Source organism: Leptinotarsa decemlineata, unplaced genomic scaffold (assembly GCF_025532065.1).
Source record: "Leptinotarsa decemlineata unplaced genomic scaffold, Ldec_3_MD MMD2_tig00026294_RagTag_RagTag, whole genome shotgun sequence".
Lineage (NCBI taxonomy): Eukaryota > Metazoa > Arthropoda > Insecta > Coleoptera > Chrysomelidae > Leptinotarsa > Leptinotarsa decemlineata.
In genome coordinates, this window is record NW_027412674.1 from 4,244,095 (window position 1) to 4,266,171 (window position 22,077).

The window sequence follows — 22,077 nt, forward strand, 5'->3', positions numbered from 1 at the left end:
TTCGAGAAATCAGGAGTATATGAATTAAAGTGTGGAACATGTCCTTAGGTATTTATTGGTCAAACTTGCAGAACATTTAGGAATCGAATTCTGGAATCCTGAAAACTATAAGTGGTACAAGAAAATTCAAAACTGCCTTGAAAAGTTATATACAAAGGAACCCAAACCGTTTCCAAAATGGAAACTGTTCACTTTGCTAACATTCGCCTGTCAATATATTTTAAATTTGAAATGCAGCTTTTCCTAGCTCTACTGCCAACAACTCATTAAAATTGTATAGCCATCCGATTTCACTCGTTGTATTCATTAAGTATAAATATGCATTTTATGTATTCGAGATGGGGGACATGATTTATAACCCTGCTCAATAGATGAGAAAGCACAATACAGGTATATTTCATACCTAGGTGTAACCCATACATTCAGCAAAATAACTCTGATGTCATATATTATTTGAAATATTCGATGTACAAGTATGTTATTGAATGAATAAATATTACTGAATTGCTGACTACAACCATTAAAATTATTGTAAATTTTCAAAGAACATAAATAAAAAATATAAGCTCACAAATGTGTTTGGGTTTTTCACAATATTTTTTGTAACAGATTCAATATTTTTTGTAAATATCACAAACATAAAAATTACTCGAAATCCAGTTGAAATGACAAAGTGAAAGTTTTGTGCAGGTGGAAAGGGGCTTTCAACGATACACACCAACAATCTGGTGGAGACCTTAGAATGGAATACTGATAGGAACAAATTTGCTTTTTTTACTCTGAGTACAATTTGGGTATCAGTGGATCGTGAAAAAATGTCAAAGTATGATATTTCTGGTCTCTGAGAAGAAAAGAACGAGGTCAGTTGATATGCATGAAGTCTTTGGCATTTTTAATAATATGGCGAGTTGAAGAATTCAGTTGTTTTGTGGAAGGACTTTGCATTTTTGTATTGAATACGATATATATGCAAAATTTATAGAAACCTGAGTGAAACATTTTTGCTACTGCCATCTGTCACCCCTTTCGAAAATTAAGTACTACCTCACCCCCTCACATTCACAAATCAAGTACCCATGACAAAAATCAATTGATTAGATCTTAATAGTTCAACCTAATTCCACTTTCGCCCACCCCTACCTTACAATATAACATATTGTATCTGGTCTGGATTCTTGGCCATAATGGTCTGGAAGGCAATGAAGCTGCTGACTCTCTTACAAAGGAGGGTGTTGCAAGCGGCTTCATTGGACCAAAACCTGTCACTGGCATCGCTTTGGGCTTTGCCAAACAAACACTAGACACCTGGATGGCAAAAAGATTTATGGACTTCTGGCAGAATCTTCCAGGATTGGCTCAGTCCAAGGCGTTTATTCACCCTTAGGAGCTTGATAATCCAGTCATTTAAGCTTAAATCAGGTAAGAATCTCGGAATTCGAGATACCCAGCTGTAAGTCTGTAAATACTTGTATATTGACACCCTAAAAGTTGTCTCAAAACCTACATATGGTAGGGTGTAAGCAACTATTAAATTTCAAGGTCAAAGGTCACAAAAATCGGTTTTTTCGTCTTTTTTGGAAATATCTCATTTCCTATATTTGCTATTTGTATTCATTATCAATATTGTAGAATACAAAATTCTCTACAAATTTTGTTTAAAAAAATTTTTTATACGGTGAACCGTTTTCGAGATAGAGGGCGGAGAGCGCGCGGTCACAGCATCACTTCAGGTCAACCGGTGCTTCCGGTCGAAAACGCGCCATATATAGTTGATGAACTATCGATAAATTAATGATTATAAATATTTGTCAATTTTATTTTATCATTTTCTTCATGCATTAAATCTACATCTATTCAATAATACTGATAACCGTTTACTGAAATTAAAAAATAATTAAGAGAAAAACTTAAATCATATGTATATTATCAAGTTCAAACTTGGTTAGGACATGATTTGGAACCCCAGGTATGGGGTTGGGCAATGCGAAACGATTTTCTGGAGCCTATCATGACAATTTTACCACCTGCTCCAGAAGATTTGCTAAATACAATTTTCTGCAACTGCAAGAGTGGTTGTGGATCGCGATGCGGATGCAGGAAAGCGGGCTTGCAATGCTCTTTAGCTTGTGGCCAATGTAATGGGCAAGCATGTCTCAATGCTCTACCATATCAGAGCGACATTAACGAAGATGGAACCTTTGACCCCGAAATCATGGAAGAACTTGAGACAAATGTCGTTGAAGACGATAATGAAGACCAGTTTGAAATTTACCAGCAGCCAGAAGACGACGATGAAGAGGAAGGAAATGATTAAAATTATAAATTGTAGTTTTTGTACCCTTTATTCAATTTCTTTACTTTCAATAAAAATAAATGTATTCAATGATATTTTTTAATAAAAAGATTAATTCATAATTTATTTGTTTTTTTTATCATGTAAGAAATTATAAATATTAATTAGATTAAAATTCAAATATAATTCCTATATTTTCATTAACAATTCTGCAATTACATGGGCAGGTAAGTGTTGTTAAATAAATTAATACTGAATAAAAAGTGGATAAGTTAGGAAAAAAATTATAAAATATAATATAATAGTTGATGAAAATTGACAAATATTTATAATCATTGATTTATCGATAGTTCATCAACTATATATGGCGCGTTTTCGACCGGAGGCACCGGTTGACCTGAAGTGATGCTGTGACCGCGTGCTCTCCGCCCTCTATCTCGAAAACGGTTCACCGTATAAAAAAATTTTTTAAACAAAATCTGTAGAAAATTTTGTATACTACAATATTGATAATAAATACAAATAGCAAAAAACCCATAGGAAATGAGATATTTCAAAAAAAAAACGCAAAAAACCGATTTTTGTGATCTTTGACCTTGAAATTTAATAGTTGCTTACACCTTACCATATGTAGGTTTTGAGACAACTTTTAGGGTGTCAATATACAAGTATTTACAGACTTACAGCTGGGTATCTCGAATTCCGAGGTGAACTTACTCTAATGACTGGACTATGATACCAAACAGATGCTGAGTACAGTAGGAATGAACTACGATGTCTAAGAAGCCTTCTTACAGGTCACTGTCATTTGAATCATCAAATGCAGAGACTCGGACTGTCGAAAGACAGTGTGTGTCGCCTCTATTTGGAAAATGATGAAACAGCAGAGCACATAGTTTGTGCCTGCCCCGCTGGGGACCCAATCAGGTTTTTAGAGTTCGGCAGAGCCGTACTCTTACCATCTGACCTGAAAGACCACTCACCATATAAACTAATCGGCTTCGTTAAACTGGGTTTATTTGGTCGAATATGAATAGGTATGAGCCACAATAAACCCTTGCGGGTTGCGGTAGAGGGTCGGAAAGACCCACTCACTTTGGACCTAACCTTACAATAAATTCAACTCCAGCCACGGCCATGCTGAAGGGGACTACTATTTAACAAAATTGTCATCTTACATAAAAAATATATGAATTGAAGGGGTTATATATTTAGGAGTGATTAATTTTTTTGGGAAAGAAAGTTTTTGGCTTTCTACTACTCCATCTGATACAAAAAAAAGGGGATGAGAGAATCTTCCAAAGAAAGGAAGGAAGTAATCAATTTGAAACTCTATACATGAATGTGTAGATCATGCAAAGAAGTAACTTTCAGACATAAACTGAAAGAGAGTCCTCCTGAAACAGCTACTTTCATATAAACATTGAATTACACGAAAGAAAATAATTCTTTCGAAACAAATACTTCTATATGAACACTGAATTATACAGAAGATACTTTTCTCTACTCAGTTTGTATTTCAAACATTTGTTGTGGAATAAGAATCAGATATCATTCACATGAGTTCTACTTTGAATGAATGGTAATAAATTGTACTCACATAGAACACTGTCACCCTCACTGATTACTTACAAATTGATTACTTCCTTCCTTTCTTTGGAAGATTCTCTCATCCCTTTTTTTTGTATCAGATGGAGTAGTAGAAAGCCAAAAACTTTCTTTCCCAAAAAAATAAAAAATATACTTCAACCAAAAATATTTTAATTTCCAATACTTTAAGAGACTCTTCAGAAATTTCTTCAAGCTCAATCCCAATCGAATTAAAAAACTGAGTCAGTGTATTTTCTTGAATGTTTCTACTCAATAACTCCGATTTAATTCTTCATTGAGTGAGAAATGCATAAAATATTTAATAAATATTCATGCAAATTAACCATCTTCAACACTTTCAATAGAAATTTTCTGTTAACTTTCCTTTGTAGAGAACAACTCAATACCTTCACCACCTTTACACCTCATGTGTTTCAGCTCAATCACTAATAAATTAAACAAAACTCATAACTGAATCATATATTTCTCTTTGAGTTTGAACAATAATAATTTTTACACACATTTCATTAGCAAAATATACAGTCATATATATATATATATATATATATATATATATATATATATATATATATATATATATATTCCATAAATAGATATACAAAACACTTTTACAAAATTCACATAACTAACATATGTACTCATATTCACAGAGAAAATTTCTCAATATTTTGTTTGAAGAAAAATACTTTCCGTCTCATATCTTGGAAACGTGGGGGTTCAGACGAATTTTTCACAGCAATAGTAGTAGTAGAATAATAAAAATATGGTTGAAAAGTATATATTTTCACCATATCCAATGCCAAGGTCAGAAACAGTGATCACAGCTGTTTCGAATTACATAAAATATGTAATGAATTTACATGAGGAGAGTGAAAAACAACCTGACTGTTTTATGTTGTGGGTATTCCTTTCTATACAAAAGTTGCCCAGTGAGTTTCTCGTAACGGTAATAACGGTATAAATAAATATGTTACATAATCAATCAACCCAATTTCTACCTGAAAACGATTTCAAAGAGTAAACATTAAAGAGACTGTAATGACGTCGCGTCGTCTCGTAAAAACATGAATCTGAAAAATGTATTCGAACTTGCCTTCAAATGAATGAAAAAAATGTTCTGAAACTAAAACAAATACTGTAACGTTACTTATGAAGTGAAGAGAAGGTTTTTCTATCCTACTGGTAGTCTGGGTCACAAGATCCTTTTTTCGGAACTTCTGTCCAAGAGTACCAAAAATTATGATCCAGGGCTCATTCAATTCGGAATGACCTCTAACGACTTTTTAGAAAATTTCAAGAGAGGCTCAAAAAGGTTTCAAAAGTTATAAACAATTGAGTAACAGGAGGAAATTTACTGAAAAAAAAGTTCCATCTCCCGGTACTCTATCACCAATATTTATAATTTTAATTTAGAGGTGAAAGTAACGCTAAAAACGGGAGATGGGGATCTCACACCGATACGGATCTTTGGACAGTAAAAATTACTTCCACCCATTGAATATCATTATTCAGAAACAAAAATTCACATACCTTCTATACATTTTAATAAACGAGAATTCATGGGAAAAACTTTTCCCGTGATTTTTCATTAGATATACTTTAGTTAACTAACTAATTTTTACAAGTTTTGAATTTACAGAAAAACCCCGATAATTTTTTAACTGAAAACCTCAAATTCTGTTGACTTCTTGGAGCTTTTCTTGAAAATTTTCAAGAAAGATTCTCATTGGAAAAATTAGAACATTTTAGTTTTCCACTTTGTAATTAATAAGCATACTTAGACGTTGAAAAGTGGAAAATTCAATTAAAGCAATAAAAAAATTTTTTTTTTTGATATTCAAATCCATTCCTATTCTTAGTATTTAAAGTTACATAAAAATGATTTTTCATAATTTTCAGCTCTAGTTGTTTGAAAAATTGTTATGAACAAATGTTTATGTTTATGAGATAGTTTTTGCTTTCTACTACTCCATCTTGATACAAAAAAGGGATGAATTGATTACTTCCTTCCTTTCTTTAGAAGATTCCCTCATCCCTTTTTTTTGTATCAAGATGGAGTAGTAGAAAGTCAAAAACTTTCTTTCCCAAAAATTAATCACTCCTAAAACTATAACCCCTTCAATTGAATTTTCCACTTTTTAACTCCTTTGATCATTAATAACAAAGTGGAAAATAATATTCTTTTGAATTTTCTAACGGAAATATTTCTTAAAAACTTTGAAGAAAAGCTCCACTAAGTAAATAAAATTTGAGGTTTCAGTTTGAGAATTATCCGGGTTTTCATGTGAATTTAAAACTTGTATGAACTCGTTTATTTCATAAAATAATCACGAGAATTTTTTTTCCATGAATTTTCATTTATTCAAGTGTCTTGATGATATGTGAATTTTTTTTCTTAACAATGATATTTGATGAGTTAAAATTATTTTTATTGTTCAAAGGTCCACATCGGTCAGCGCATACGAGACGCGCATCGCCCTCTTTTAGCGCTATTTTCGCCTCCAAATTAAAATATTGGTGATAAAATTCCGGGAGGTGGAACTTTTTCTTAGTAAATTTTCTCTGGTTTATAGATCTTTTTTCAAATTTCGGATATCTTCAATATTTTTCGAGATATTTAGAAAAATCAAACTTTCCTTTTTTTACTGATTTTTTTTATAACTTTTGCAATTTTTTGGAGCCTTTTTTGAAATTTTTCAAAAATTTCATATAAAAGTTTCATATAAAAGATCTTGTGACCCAGACTATCAGCCGTATCAGTTTTGTGGACTCATTCAACACTTCCCATGATATTTTTGAAAAATACTACCTATCCCAAAATAAATAAAATAATGAATACTAAAATGAATTCAAGTGTTATTGTAGGTTGGTTCTAAAACGATGATAATTCTGCAAGATACTTCAACAGAAAATTTTTGGTAGGAGTTTGAAGCACTTGAAAATGATACATATTCATTAAAAACAATAATTAACTGAAGGTAGAACAAATTCATGAAGGTTCAATAATTACAATCAGATACTTTTCATTTTCAATTGATAGTTATTAATAAAAATATATGGCGGAATTGGCCCATACTTGATGAAAATCCATAACTAACGCAACAATAAATTGCCAGAAGATTATGGATTGACAAATGGACATTATCTTTGTGATCACATCCGAAACACTTTCGTTAATCACGAAATAATCGTTGATTCTTGTATAGGAAATATTAAAAAAACATGTAGTATGTATAAGTCTTTCAGAATACCAGTCCACAGAAACAAATTTAGATAGAGGGCACAAAAAATAAATAAACACAATCATTTCATGGAAAACATAAAGTCCTTGTGATTTGAAGTTCACATTTTTCAAACGAATATAAACTACGAGAACATTATATTCAATATAATATAGGTACATAAAGAAAGATTTGGTAATTGAACAATTTGAAAAACCCAAACCAATATACTTCAAAACTTTTGGAATCTCTATTGTTCATCTACCGTAGGCATAATGACAATAAAATATAATACATATATCGGAAATATACAGGAAAATTTTTTTTAGCAAAATCGAACTAAAGTTTCTCAGCTCTCAGTTCAAATTGGTTCACGTCTACTTTCAATCAAAATTTTGAATGATTGCAGAATTGGTGGAAAACTTGAAGGAAAAAACTTTCACAAAGTTGTACAGTGATTTAATGCATTAGACTTCTTCAACCGATCAAAGGGAATACAAATCATAATCGAATGGAAGCAGTCTTTTTCTAAGAAGTCCTCAGAAGCAGCTCAGATTTTGTTTTTTTTATATTTGTTTTTGTTCTATATCATTCGAAATCAGAAATCGTTAGGAGCGGAGACATAAGACATTAATTTTGCCCAAAAATTATGTATGAACGACCTGTTCTCGTACCTAGTGAATATACAAAGAAAATTTCATGAAAATTTTTCTAGCCGTTACGGTAGAGTGCGACCACAAATACCGTGATTGGGGTCAAATAGATTCTGAGATATATGCAAAACACCAAACCCACTTTGTTTTTCGAGTCAATTGTTTTTAACTTTTGCAGTTTTTATAAGCAGCATATGAACGAGTGACCCCTCGTTCATATTTTTCGGAGGCTAAAAAAAGGTTGAACTGAAAGACTCGTTTCTTGTATTGTTTGTCTTATTGTGAAATTTTCATAAAATTCATAAATAGCCGCACCTTCTCACTTTGTGACATGTCTAATGTGCATATAAATCATGTCATCTCTGTTACTTCTATTTGAAATTGAAGGCCACTCATAATGGAACATGAATCAGTTTCGAACCAAATTGAATTTTCATTGGTATAATTCAATAAAAATTCAATTTTTTCCACTTTCTGCTTTAAAATGAAATACTTGAGATTTCACGAAATTTTATGAAAATATTGAACCATAAACAAACTCAAATTGAAAGGGGAATATTTTTTGGAAATGATAATTTTTGGAAAAGAAAGGTTTTGGATTTCTACTTCTCCCTTATTATAATGGAAAAAAATGTGGAAATCTTCCAAAAAAAGGAAATGAGCAATTAATTCCAAAATAAACTCAAAGATATGGAGTTCATGCAAAGAAGAAACTTTCAGCCTATTCAAAACGATCACTTTCATATACACATTGAATTTCACTAAAAAAATACTTTCGAAAAAACTACTTACTTCTATATGAATATTGAATTAAACAAAAAAATCTATTTTTGTACAACTGTCATTGAAAGTGACATTTTTAATGGTTTTCAAGAGTATTAAAAGATGATGTTCACAAAGTAGTGTTTTTAACACGATTTTTTTTCGACCAAATAGCAATGAACAAAACATAACTATTCAATTTTCAAAGAAGTTCAATCATGAATATTAGCTGTTGATGATATGAGTTTCAAAAGTAAGGTTTTATTTTGTGAGTGAAAAAGTTTGCGAAACGAGCGTAGCGAGTTGAGCAATTTCACGAACGAAATAAAACTTACTTTGAACACAAAGTTTTTTGTACACCTGTCTTGTTTTCATAATGAAATAGATAAACTTAATATTTCTATAAAAACACATTTCGACATTTCTTGTCAGTTAACTATTTTCATGTTATCGCATTTGCTGTGAGGTGGCCAGTGGCCAGTGGTCAGATGACGCCGAATCACCTGGTTACCAAAAAACAATATTGTTTAAATCTCAAGCGTTTTATTGAAAGTAATATTTGAAGTTCTTGTTGGTGTTCAACGTCTTGCATAATGAAGAACCATAGTGAGGAATTCTGTGTTCCTGACGATATTGAAGAGTCGGCAAAAAGAGCCTCAATTGAATTGTTACCAAAAAAATCGGCTCAGCAGTACGGCATCGCATATTCTAATTTTCTTAGCTGGTGTAGACTAAAAAACGTTGAAAGAAATTTCAGCAAAACCGTCTTCGTAGCCTATCTAGAAGAGAAATCAAGAATATGGAAATTGTCAACCTTGTGGAGCAAGTTTTCAATGATAAAGTTTAGTGCGCTCGTTAAAAATGATGTTACTACAAGCAAATATTTCAATAGCATTCTCAAAAGCGAAAAAATGAAAGTTATAGGCCCAAAGAATCAAAAACTCTTAGGTTTGAACAATTCCATAGGTTTATAAATGAGACGCCAGATGAAAAATATTTGATGATCAAAGTTTTTGCCACTATTTTCGGGATATATGGAGCCTGTCGGCTTGAAGAACTGTGCCATTTATTGATAGAAGACATGTAATCAATGGATAAATCATTGATTGCTCAAATTCTAAATACAAAAACGAAAATAGGTCGTTCTTTTTCCGTTGTTGGAAAAAACAGTAACTATTTTAATAAATACGTTGCATTACGCCCTTCGGTAATCAATCATTAATCGTTTTTTTCTGAAATACTCAAATTATATGTGCAGTGAAAAACCAGTTGGTGTAAACACGTTTGAAAAATGCCCTCTACAATTGCTGAGTTTCTGAACCGAAACCAAAGGAATATACAGGTCACTGTTTCAGAAGGTCTTCTGCTTCTTTGCTAGCAGAATCAGGAGCGAATAAAACGGATATTAAGAAGCACGGAGGATGGAAGTCTACAACAGTAGTTGAGGATTACATCGATCAATTTATTATTTGGAAAAAAGCTATTTCTGAAAGAACAATCCCAACAGCGTTCCAGCATCGTCCTCTTCACTTCAAAAATGAAATGTTATTGTCCATGAAATTGTCAACTCAGCTAGTTCAAATATATTACAAGACTCTTCTACATCGCGAAGTATTAATACCAGCAGTTGTTCTAATTGTACTTTTCATAATAATGTTCATGAATAATAATAATAATAGACACCGGTGTTGCCCTACGATCCGGGGGATATTGAATCCGTTGTGGGAAACGAGAAGTGCCGAATTTATTGAAACTATTCGTTCCCCACCCTCAGGCTCATACAAGCTAATAAGCCTGATGTAGTCCTTGATCACCAGAGCAAAATGATATTTGTCGTGGAGTTTTCAGCTCCTGGCGGGACGAATATCGTCAGAAAAGAGGAGGAAAAACGGATAAAATATCGAGATTTTCTCTTAGAACTTCGCAGACTCTATCCAGATCACTCCGTCAAGATGGTTTAAATCTGTTTGAAATCTGTTTTTCTGTTTTTCCGTTAACCAGCTGTAGGCTTCGGGGGGTAGGGCCTGACCAGCGCTCACTACGGTGAAAAAAATAATAATAATAATGTGACAGAATTCAATTGAATCTATATCTATTGTTCATAATAAAACTTCCTTGAAAATCGAATAATTATCTTTTGCTTATTGCTACTTGGTCGAAAAAAATCGTGTTGAAGATACTTTCAACATCAGTGTTAAAAATATTTTCAACACGCTACTTTGTGAACATCATCTTTCAATACTCTTGACAACTATTGAAAATGTCACTTTTAATGACAGTTGTACAAAAATAGCTATTTCCTATTCAGTTTGTAATGCAAACATTCGTCGTAGAATTGATTCAGATATCATTCACAGGATTGCTACACAATATAGTATTAAAAAGGTGAAATTTCACTCAAACTGCCATACCGATGTTTCGGAATTGCCTTTTCAGTACCAATCTGGTACTGAAATATGCAATATGAAGCATTGGCTTCATTCATAAAAGTTATGACTTTATGTCACAGTTGAGTTAAATCTTACATCATCGATGACAGAACGTAATACCATTCATTCGATTATTTGATTCAATCCCAGCCATAGGAATCTTCTTTTAATTGGAAGGGGTATATTTTTCAAAAAAAATAATTTGTTGGGAAAGGAAGGTTTTGACTTCTCTCTTTTTTTATAAAGACAGAGAAGTAGAGACCCAACACTTTTTTCCTCTAAATAAATACTATTCCTCTTTTCACGGAAGCTGTGTGAAAGATATGTTTTCAGTATAACTAATAATGTTGATACATTTCTGCACTGACAATTATTGTCAAGCAATCCAACATCCCTTTACTTTTGACTTAATCAGTTTCAATATTGTAGAGAATTGAATTTCCTTCAACTTCCGTTTCGAACATTTTTTATACGTTGAATCGTTTGCAAAATAGAGGGCGGAGAGCGCGCGGTTAGGGCATCATTTAAGGTCAACCGGTAGTCCCGGTCAAGAACACGCCATATAAAGTTTATTAATTATTGGTAGATACATAATTGATAATAATTTCAGTTCCTTATTAACTATAACATTAAATTCAATAATTTTTTTCATTAATTAAATATGTATCTCTTCAATAACACTTATAACGGATTACTAAAAATTAAAAATAATTCACGGACAAACTTTAATTACATTTCAATTATATTCTCATTTCCACCAATTACATTTTGAATGGAAAATAATAATTGCCTCTTCCTTACTTAGAAATAAGGACTCCTATTAAGTACTACGAACCTTTCTATTTATAGCCAGTAGGGACAGACATTCAATTTATGTATTGTCTGGTTCAAAAATTATTTGAGAATGGAATTCAAATCTTGTTGGCAGTCTATAATGCTCCAAAATCTGTAGAGAGTATCGATCATATCATGCACAATATGTCAAGTTTAATATTCCACCAAGAGCAGCAGCTCACCAACATCCCAATCGTGTTTATTATAGAGTTCAAACTTGGTAAGGATATGATTTGGAACCCTAGGATTGACGTTGGACAATGCGTAACGAATTTATGGAAAGACAATTTTAGCACCCGCTCCAGAGGAATTGCTCAACACAATATTTTGCAACTGCAAGAATTTGGGTCGCGGTACTCTTTAGCTTGTGGCCAGTTCAATGGGCAAACTTGTCTTGATTCTTTACCATATCAGAAAGATGGCAATGAAAACAGAACATTTGACCCCGAAATCATGGAAGACCTGGAGACAAATGTCGTTGAAAACGATAAAGAAGAGGACTTTGAAATGATATAGCGGTCGAAAGATGACGAGAGGAAGAAGAAGATAATTGAAATCATAAGTTGTAGTTCTTGTAATTTTTATATATTTTTTAAAATTCCATAATCATAAATGTATGGCATATTTTTCAATGAAAACAATAATTAGGAATGTTTTTCCTTCTTTTTCTCTATTCAAAAAGTTATTATTATAAATGATATTAGAATTGAATTATAATCAACGTAGTTTCCTTAACAATTATATAACTACACTGCCATGAGAGTGTTATCAAATAAATTGATACTAAATCAAAATTAGATGTAAGTAAAACAATCACTGAATATAATGTAATAGTTGATAAAAAATGAAAAACTAGTAATTATGTGTTAATCAATATTTAATAAACTTTATATGGCGTGTTATTGACCGCGACTACGGGTTGACCTCGAATGATGCTCTAACCGTGCGCTCTCCGCCTTCCATTTCGAAAACGATTAAACGTATAAAAAAAATAAAAAAAAAGTTGTAGGGAATTATTTCCTCTACAGTATTTATAATGAATACAAATAGCGAAAAACCCATAGAAAACGGTATATTTAAAAAATTTTCACAAAAAATCGATTACTATCACCTTTGAGCTTAGATTTTGATACTCGCGTACACTCTACCATATACAGTGTGTTTCAAATTCGATCGTCACTATTGGGATCTCGGAAACTATGAGAGATACGAAGATGGTTAAATTGGGAAAAAGTTGCGCATTTACCTGACTAACAATTTGCCGATGAGAAAGTTCTGAAATTCCGAGTATAACCGGAGATATCCGGAAAAAACAGAAATTTCAGAAAATGGTTTCTATTTTTTTCTGATTCGAAAACAGATTGCACTTCCATGTTTCCACTTTTTCCCTGCTACATAATAGTGTTTTCAGATTTGCCATCCGACGTTTTGTCTTCCGGTCACCATCATCAAATTTATTTTTTCTTATTACATTGAATTCTTTCTGTTTAGAATAGAACCAGATTTTACCTTTTCAATGATGCATCATAAGTTATAATTCTTTTTAGAAAAATTGGAGATATTGAAAAAAATTAACTCCTATCATAATAGGCTTTGACTTTGATGTTTCTAAATTTGACTTTCAATTTGTTACACTCAATGACAATTTGTTATTGTATAAGTCATTGAATTTTTGACGAAAAATGGCTTTCACGAATGAAAAAAAAAGAAGAGATATGATACAAATGTATTACAAATACGATAGAAACAAAATCTCACCGATTTTGCTTCATTTGCAAAGCCGAGGAAAAAATACGGTTACAAAATGAACCAGAAAACTAAAGAAAATTTGATAAATGAGGTATGTATGAGGTAAGTCCTTTTCAATAAAAATTAATAATTTGCAGATAAACATGAACCGAAGGAAATCTACATGTCAAATTTCCTCCGAAATGACTATTTGTCATACAAATGCTTGAAGACATCTCAAAAAAGCGGTTTAAAACGTTACAAAAAACACATATCTCAAAAATTGCATCTAGGTGATCCCAAAAGGCGATTAGAATTTTGTAATTGGCTGATAAGAAGACCTCATTTTCCTGTTTTCCTGGAAAATGTAATTTGGACAGATGAAAGCACTTTCACGAATTGTGGGACATTCAACCGAAATAACGAACACATTTGGAGCATAAACAACCCCAGGCAGTTCCGAGAAATTCCGAGAAATAGACACAATATTTATATTACCCCATACACACCTCATTTTTCAAATTTTGATTGTGGATTCTATCTCCGTATTTTTTCTTTGGGTTTTGAAACGAACCAAACTCGGTAAGATTTTAATCCAATAACTTGAACATAGTTCGATGTGGTTGTCGTCTTTCAGGAAACAAGTTTGAATACATTTCCGATGTCCTAACACTGTTTTTATCGTTTTTGTAATGGATTTGTTTCGTATATCTTTTTTCGACACTCGTGAATGCAATTTTTCGCCAAAAATTCAATGACTTGTACAATAACAAAATGTCACTGAATGTAACAAATTGAAAGTCAAATTTAGGAAAATCAAAATCAAAGCCTATTATGATAGAAATTAATTTTTTTCAATACGTCCAATTTTTCGAAAAAGAATTATAACTTATGATACATCATCGAAAAGGTAAAATCTGGTTCTATTCGCAACATAAAGAATCCAATGTAGCGCCCATAAGAAAAAATAAAGTTGACGATGGTGGCCGGAAGACGAAACGTCGGATTGCAAATCTGAAAACACCATTATGTTGCAGTGAAAAAGTGGCAACGTGGAAGTGCCATTCATTTTTCGAATCCTTCGGAAAATAAAGCCAGAAAAAAATAAAAACCAGTTTCCGAAATTTCTGTTTCTTCCGGATATAGGTACTGGGAATTTCAGAACTTCCTCAAAGGCATATTGTTAGTCAGGTTATTGCGCAACTTTGCTCCAATTTAACGATCTTCGTATTTCTCATAGTTTCCGAGATCCCAATGGTGAGGATCGAATTTGAAACACCCTGTATAAGTTTCGCGACAATTTTGAGGATGTCAGAATACAAGTTTAGACGAGTTTATAGCTGGGTATCTCAAATTCCGAGGTAAACTTACTAAGATGACTGGACTAGAATGGCAATATAAGTGAGTGAGTATTTGAGTGAAGCAACGTGTGGCACGGCTGTAACTTTAATTAGTTCTTGAGCAAACTTTAAATGCAATATACTCGGCTACGATAGAATTCGGCAAAATGTGAAGAAAAAACATTTCGAATGTTTTTAAATTGGATGCTGATGACAGAAATCAAGTCGCAGCGTGGGCTACAGTGAATAATGGAAATAATAGCTCTCACTTTTCGGAAAAGGCTTCATTGTCTCACATTAGTGTCGATTAATATTATATAGGGTGTCAAACAAAACATAGCCTCTCGATTAACAATTGATGATTAACAATTTTACTTTGCTTACTTTCTACTTAGGTTATCAAATGTTCAAACTGGTGACTACTTGCGTCCATACAATAAAACATAGTTTGTGCATATAATATGTAGGTATATTCGTAGGAAGTTTCTTTTGGCAAATCATAAAATGTCACTAGTTGTGTACTATAGATTTTATTTCTGGAGTGACATTCAACGAAGGCCACCAATAGTGAAATTTTGAGAACTCAGAGTCTTTGAAATATTTGAAACACAAAAGTTGTGAATGAACATTTGAACAAATACAAATTTTCAATTGTAAGTATTCACCAAAGAGTTAAGCAGATTTTGCGCGTTCTCCTAAAATTTTACCACAGTTCCTGATACTAGAATATTCAAAGATAATGATCCACCGTGTATAAAATCTTTTTCAATGATCCGTGTAGAATTTTACTCATCATATTGTTAAAAGAAAAGCATCAATTATAATGATGATTCAAACATATGTCTATTAGTGATTTATTTTCGACTGAATATGCATTTGGCATAAAGCCATCAAGATCAACTCAATTGCAATGACGGTCAAGGTTTTGTTTTCAATTTGTCGACTCATTACCAGCCTACACACATTTTTTGAAACTCACTTCTGTATCCAAGCGATTAATACCTTTAGATTACTTACCTATTCAGAGATAGATACTTCTACCAATCACTAAATTTCCGAAAAAACTGACATTCATATGAAAGATATAGAAAAAAAATGAGAACAATAACAATGTTATTTTTTCGAATAAAGTATAATGTGTTACTACTTGGTAGGAAATCATAATGAAGAAAAGAGAATTGAAACTTTCTATGTTTTTACCACTTTTTCTTGTAACTATAAGTATATTTTCAAACTTATACATTAATGTATAAGTATGATGTATAAGTTTGAAAATGTCCTTATACATTAATGTATAAGTTTGAAAATTTCCTTATACGACGAAACTACAGTAAAGTTAATTACAAATAAAAATGGTAAAAAACATAGAAAGTTTCAATTATCTTTTCTTCAGTATAATGTGTACTTTTTATCAGTCCTGGTATCTAATGTTATCTGACTGAACAACTTGACGTTGATTGAGATTTCTTGTACAGCTTGGCAAATTTAGCTGTGCCTCTGAACATTCGATGGGCAGTAGATCAGCCGGTGGAGTGGGACGATAGATCCTTAACATCGAGGAACTCGTGTAGCGAACAACGTGTTACTACAGTAAGTAGAGAAATTATTCTGTGGTGAACTGTGAGTTATTTAGTGTCTTTGAAAATTCCTCCGAGCAGTGAACTGAAAGAAAAGGTTCTCAGTGGAAATTCATAAACCTATCATTCGAAATATTGACTATCAGGGTAGCAGCGAATAAAAAACTTGGCAGAATGTATAAAATGAAAGGAAACTATTGAAGGATTGTTAGCCTATTTCGACTACTCAGGATATAATTTTTTAAGGAAATGCGGACCTATAGAGAAGAATGTCGACCTATTATTTATATGGATGAAACATATATTCACGCTATATAGACGCATCCAAAAGGTTGGAGTGATCATACCATGGAAGGTCTGAAAAGTGTTAGTGAAGGTCAACCCATAATACATGCGGGGGGCGAAAATAGGTTTGTGCCTAATGCTTACATAAGATGGAAATCAAATTGTGATAGAGGTAATTATTACAAAGAGATGAATTTTGATTAATTTAGAAAATGGGCGTTGAAACAGTTGACTCCGACTTTGCCTTCAAAAAGCATTGTGGTGATCGAACCATGTCAACAATATCGAACAAAAAAGCCGACATGCAATCATGCGGCTGTCATCAGACAGGAATATTCCATTTGGGAAAAAATATGCAGAAACCTGAACCTCATAAACAATTACGGTATGAAATAGATCAGCTCTTTCTAACAGCAAATCACAATGATGTACGTTCACCGCCATATTACCCGGATTTGAATCCAATTGAATTGGTTTAGGAGGGATTGAGATATCAAGTGGCAAATGAAAATGTTACTTTCAAATTCAACGATACTACGATTTTTTTTAACAGTTTTTTCCGAGCAATGGAGAGCTCGTTGTGAACGAGCAAATAAATTTGAGGACGATTTCATGTGAAATAAAGATAGACAACATCGTGGATGATCTGATTATAAATTTACATGATGAGGATAGCGACACAGCATCGGAACTGGAATATGGGAATGATGTTTCAGAGGATGAAGATAGTAGATAATTTATCCGGAATTGAATCAATTTCTGACAAAAACCATTTTTAAACAGTAGACGAAAAATCATATACTCATCACTCAATATCTTTCCGTTGTTTTCCACCTGCACAAATTGGGACTTCCTTTCCTGGTATATGTGTAGTTGTCAACACTTATTTATTTATAATATTCGTTGTTTTTTCCACCTTGTTTGCGAATTTCATCATCGGAAGTTATTGTTTTGTCAATCTGATAAAGCAAAATTTGAACAAATTTCATCAGTTTTATGATAAAGTAAACAGAAACATGAAATTAAAATACGAACGTTTCAAATATCTTCATTTTAAGATATTTTCAGTAATTGGGCAAATACCTTTTCTTTTAGTTGTTGACTAAGTTTTTGTTATTAATCAAGAAACTATTGATATTTGCGAAGAATTTGAACTGAACGCTGTTTACCAAAACCTCCAAGAAGTGGAGTTTCTGATCCAGAGTAATCTTTCGTGAAATGAATCCACATAAACTCAGTCTAATTAAAACAATTTCTTCTATAACAATATAATCATATTTATTTGCTACTTCTACTATCATGAGTACGATCAAATAAAATTTTGTCAAGAAAAACTTCAATTGAAAAATTATTCTGGAAGCAGTTGTTTTGAGGTATGAGTCCTCTACATTCATATCATTATAACTAATACAAACTTTCATTAAGACATTAATATATATCTTTTTAGTATTTTTATTAACACTTGATACGTAAAAACAGATATCAAAAGCTCGAATTGGAAGTCAGAGAGTAATATTCAGTCGTTGTGTGCTACAGAAGTAGAATATGGACCGGCTTGCTTCAATGCAAACGCTATTCCTCTACTGGAAGAATTATTTTTTGGAGGTGATGGAGGTATCACCTTCGGGACAAAAATGTATCCAAAAATACAGGCTATATGCAAGCACCAGAACATCTGGTTGTATAAAGCAATACTTGGCCAAAACTCCAGAAGAACAAATGGGAAAGTGATGTACGCTAACACGAAATGAGTCACAGCAAAAGTTATAAGGTCATATAAAAATTTTGTTTCTCGACTTTCTGTGAAATGGTTTCTCACATGTCTCCTTACAACTCTGGAAGTGAATGTAAACATTGCCCCACTGAAAAAAGTCAAATAATATCCAGGGTAAAATCCGTGCCAGATTGCAGAAAGAGCATAAGTTAATATAGTAGCATATTTTTTAGTTCTATCATAAACCAACATCCTCAACCAAGTATTCGTTCCCTTATTCCAGGCTTCAATACTTTCTTTCAAACTTGTAGCGAATTCGAACCTGAATATATCGACATTGGAGATTTTATCCCATCTTGCTGATCCATTCTCAGCATATCCAGAAAACCCTATGCCACAGTTATTACAAATAGCATCAGCTATAGTCCATGCAAAATAATACTTGAATCTCACTAATGTTGTACTAACAGTCAGGTACCAAAATTTGTAACTCACACTGGTATTGATTAGGAAATTTTCCTCTTTTACTTTTCTTATTGGGAATATCGGAAGGAACTTGACAAAAACAATAGCACACACTAACGCCAACGAAACTTTTTGGCAAATTATTTTCACTGGACTAGGCTCATGAACGATCACTGGAGCAGATTTTGAGCTGCCCTGTACTTTGGAGTAGTTTTTACCTTCAATAAAGTCGATGTAGTCGTTGAAGAATATTACAGGACCTGCCATTAATGATGGAAACATTAACGTATAGCTGAAATATTCAATAGCACTGGGAGTCTTATACACAGCATGATATTTCTGATTATTTGTCATCTCTTCTTCTTTCTTCGTCAAGCCGTCGTGCAAACTGAAAGCTAATGAGGTCACTTTTTGAGTTATTACCATAAGTGGCCCGCTTATGTCCAACCCGTACGATCCATAATCATAAACTTGTCTGTGCAAATGAAGACAGGAGAGGTATATTAAGGCCACTATGAGCACCATTCCATGCATGACATGAGCATTCTGAGTGATAATTACCACATAACATACTGCGGGAAGACCAGCCAGGTGAATTGCTTGAAATCCGAAACAGAAATATCCAATCAACATTCCAAAAACCAATCCAAATGCGTGCCGCACCGCTGTACTTGTTCTCGAGGGGTGTAACACTGTCCGGTAAAGCGTTGCCAACCCCAAAGCAACAAGTTGACTCATTATAAAGTTGAACTGATCTGTCGCCAGCCCGGTATATTGGGCTAGGCCAGCAAAAAGCTGGCTCCCGTCGTACTGTTCACTATTCACAATCATTTTCACGCTGACATTTAGAACAAATCGTCTCAGCTGCACTGACAACTGCGGTTCGTAAACACTGAAATATTCGAAGCGGTGTGGTATGATTTCATGCAATTTTCATACGTCCATAACGCCGTCTCTCTCTGACCCAACTGAGGCTAAGATGTGGAAGATGTACGTGACGCTGACCTGGTGTCTCCCTCTCTTACTGCAACCACGAACCTAGTTAGACACGCCTAGTGAAAAGAATTCGGGGTCTGGAAACTATAAGAATATGACACGTAATGCGCTTGTGTTGCAGTTGACTATTAGGAAATCAATTTTTATAACAGTGCAATTACGGTTTATATTTGCGTGATATATTTTTGAGAAGCAGTCATTTACAGATGATTTGGAAGGAGTTGTTAAAATAAATTAGTATAACGGTGGTTTAAATCATTTGTGATTTTATCAAGAACTTGGTCAAATTTCTCAAGAACTAGAGAAACTTAAAAATAATTTTCGCGGAATGTAATTCCACTTTCTGAGTGAATAACAAAATTGAGAATTATTTATTTATTTAGCGTGCGTATTCTTCATAAAACGATAAAAAGAAACTATACTGTGAAATGAAAATTAAAAATGTAAACAATACTGTGTAAATATTGTTTACATTTTAACACATAAATATAATGTATAATATATAGCAAAACCACTTGGGGGTGGTACTTGATAAAAATAGCGGTACTTTCTTGGTTTTTCTTCATTTTGTTTTCAATCGAGGACCGCCTGCCCGGTACTGACGATGCCCAATAGGCTGAAACAGCTGTATACCGGTGAAATCAATATGGGAATGATCAAGGAATACTTATCTATTTATTTTTTGATTTTCATGGAATTATTTTCCAGCATCTTGACTGCATGAACCTTTCTAGTTGAATATATATATATATATATATATATATATATATATATATATATATATATATATATAGCTGTTGTTCAGCGACTTGTGGAGCCAATTCGATACTCCAGGAGAAATTTGACCTGCGATAATTGTTTCTTTAGTGTACCTACCACTCGTGCGTACTCTATTATCCGATTACACTATCACATTTTTGGGAACCATTAGGAAAAATAAGAGAGAACTTCCTTCTAATCCAACAGGAAGAACAATAGGCTCAAGTATGTTTGGCTTCGATAAAAAATATGACCATTGTTTCTTATATACCGAAGAGAAATAGAAACGTCTTACTTACATCAAGTCCTCACCATGATGATAAAATGTGTGCTGCATACAACTGCGCGAGGAATACTCGTCGATGACCGATCGTCATGTTTTATTCTTTATTGAATATAGCTGGGGTTAACACCATGGTGTTATACCATTTACAGAATCAAGATAAAAAAGTGCCGCGGCGCAAGTTTTTACATATGCTTTCATCAGAACTTGCAGAAAACTATCTACGTATACGGGCAATGCAAACAAATATTCCCAAAACTATATATCTGAGAATAAAAGAAATATTAGATATTGGGACTCCAGAACCTGGTCAACTGCAATTAAATATTCGAGGAAGGCGCCACTATTGTGATAGGAAGAAAAACCGTTCAACAAGATTTTCATGTCGATCATGTAATAAGTTTATGTGTTTAGAACATATAATTTGTGTTTGTTCAGATTTCTATGAACATTAACTTTTTGTATCACTTTGAATTTTTTCTAAATTCATCATCAAATCCCTGTTAGAATGAGGTATTTGTTTCAAATTAACCAAATAAAGATTTCTTTGAAAGATTTTTGTGTTATTTTAATAATATACAGAAAAAATCTAACCTAGATGGGATATTTCAGCATGCGGAGTCCGCAGCTAGTAACGGTTTGTAAGATATGAGCGCCAGTAATGAAAGGTTGTATCCAGTTCGGAGACATTTATCATTTTTGAGTAAAGCGATGCCCGGGTTTTTGTGACATTGAATCGAACTTGGTTACTCTCACCTCAATTCAAAATTACTTCTAGATCCTCATTAAGATATTCAACCTCATGCTGCCGGTGAAGATGTGCATCCACAGCCGATGACCTGGAATCCAAATGTAATGACAAGACAAGTGTGCTGTCGTTGGCAAAGCAATCTATTGGATTCTTGGTTTTTTCCAATAAGTCGTTGATGTACAGTAAAAAATAGGGTTGAAGTCAATATGGATCCCTGGGGAACACAGAGTTGATGGTGCAGGAAACGTTTATGATCCGATGAGCCATAGCATCGAAGTTTGGCCAGCAAAACCTCATGCCACTCACAGTCAAAGGCCTTAGAAATATCAAGCGCAACAGCTATTGACTCGCCATGTTTCTCGATTGCGTTATTTCA

At 33.1% G+C, this 22,077-nt stretch overlaps 2 protein-coding genes across 2 annotated transcripts in view; one reads left to right on the forward strand and one right to left on the reverse strand.

The window, feature by feature from the left end:
- LOC111511978 (CD276 antigen homolog) overlaps positions 1-22,077 on the forward strand; it is a 179,731-nt gene that overhangs the window by 91,369 nt on the left and 66,285 nt on the right. The gene's annotated exons all lie outside the window — the stretch shown is intronic.
- Positions 4,967-19,899, reverse strand: oys (lysophospholipid acyltransferase 6). Its single transcript, XM_074180193.1, has one exon. It carries the CDS (start codon positions 19,741-19,743, stop codon positions 18,250-18,252), a length of 1,494 nt encoding a protein of 497 aa, XP_074036294.1. The 5' UTR covers positions 19,744-19,899; the 3' UTR covers positions 4,967-18,249.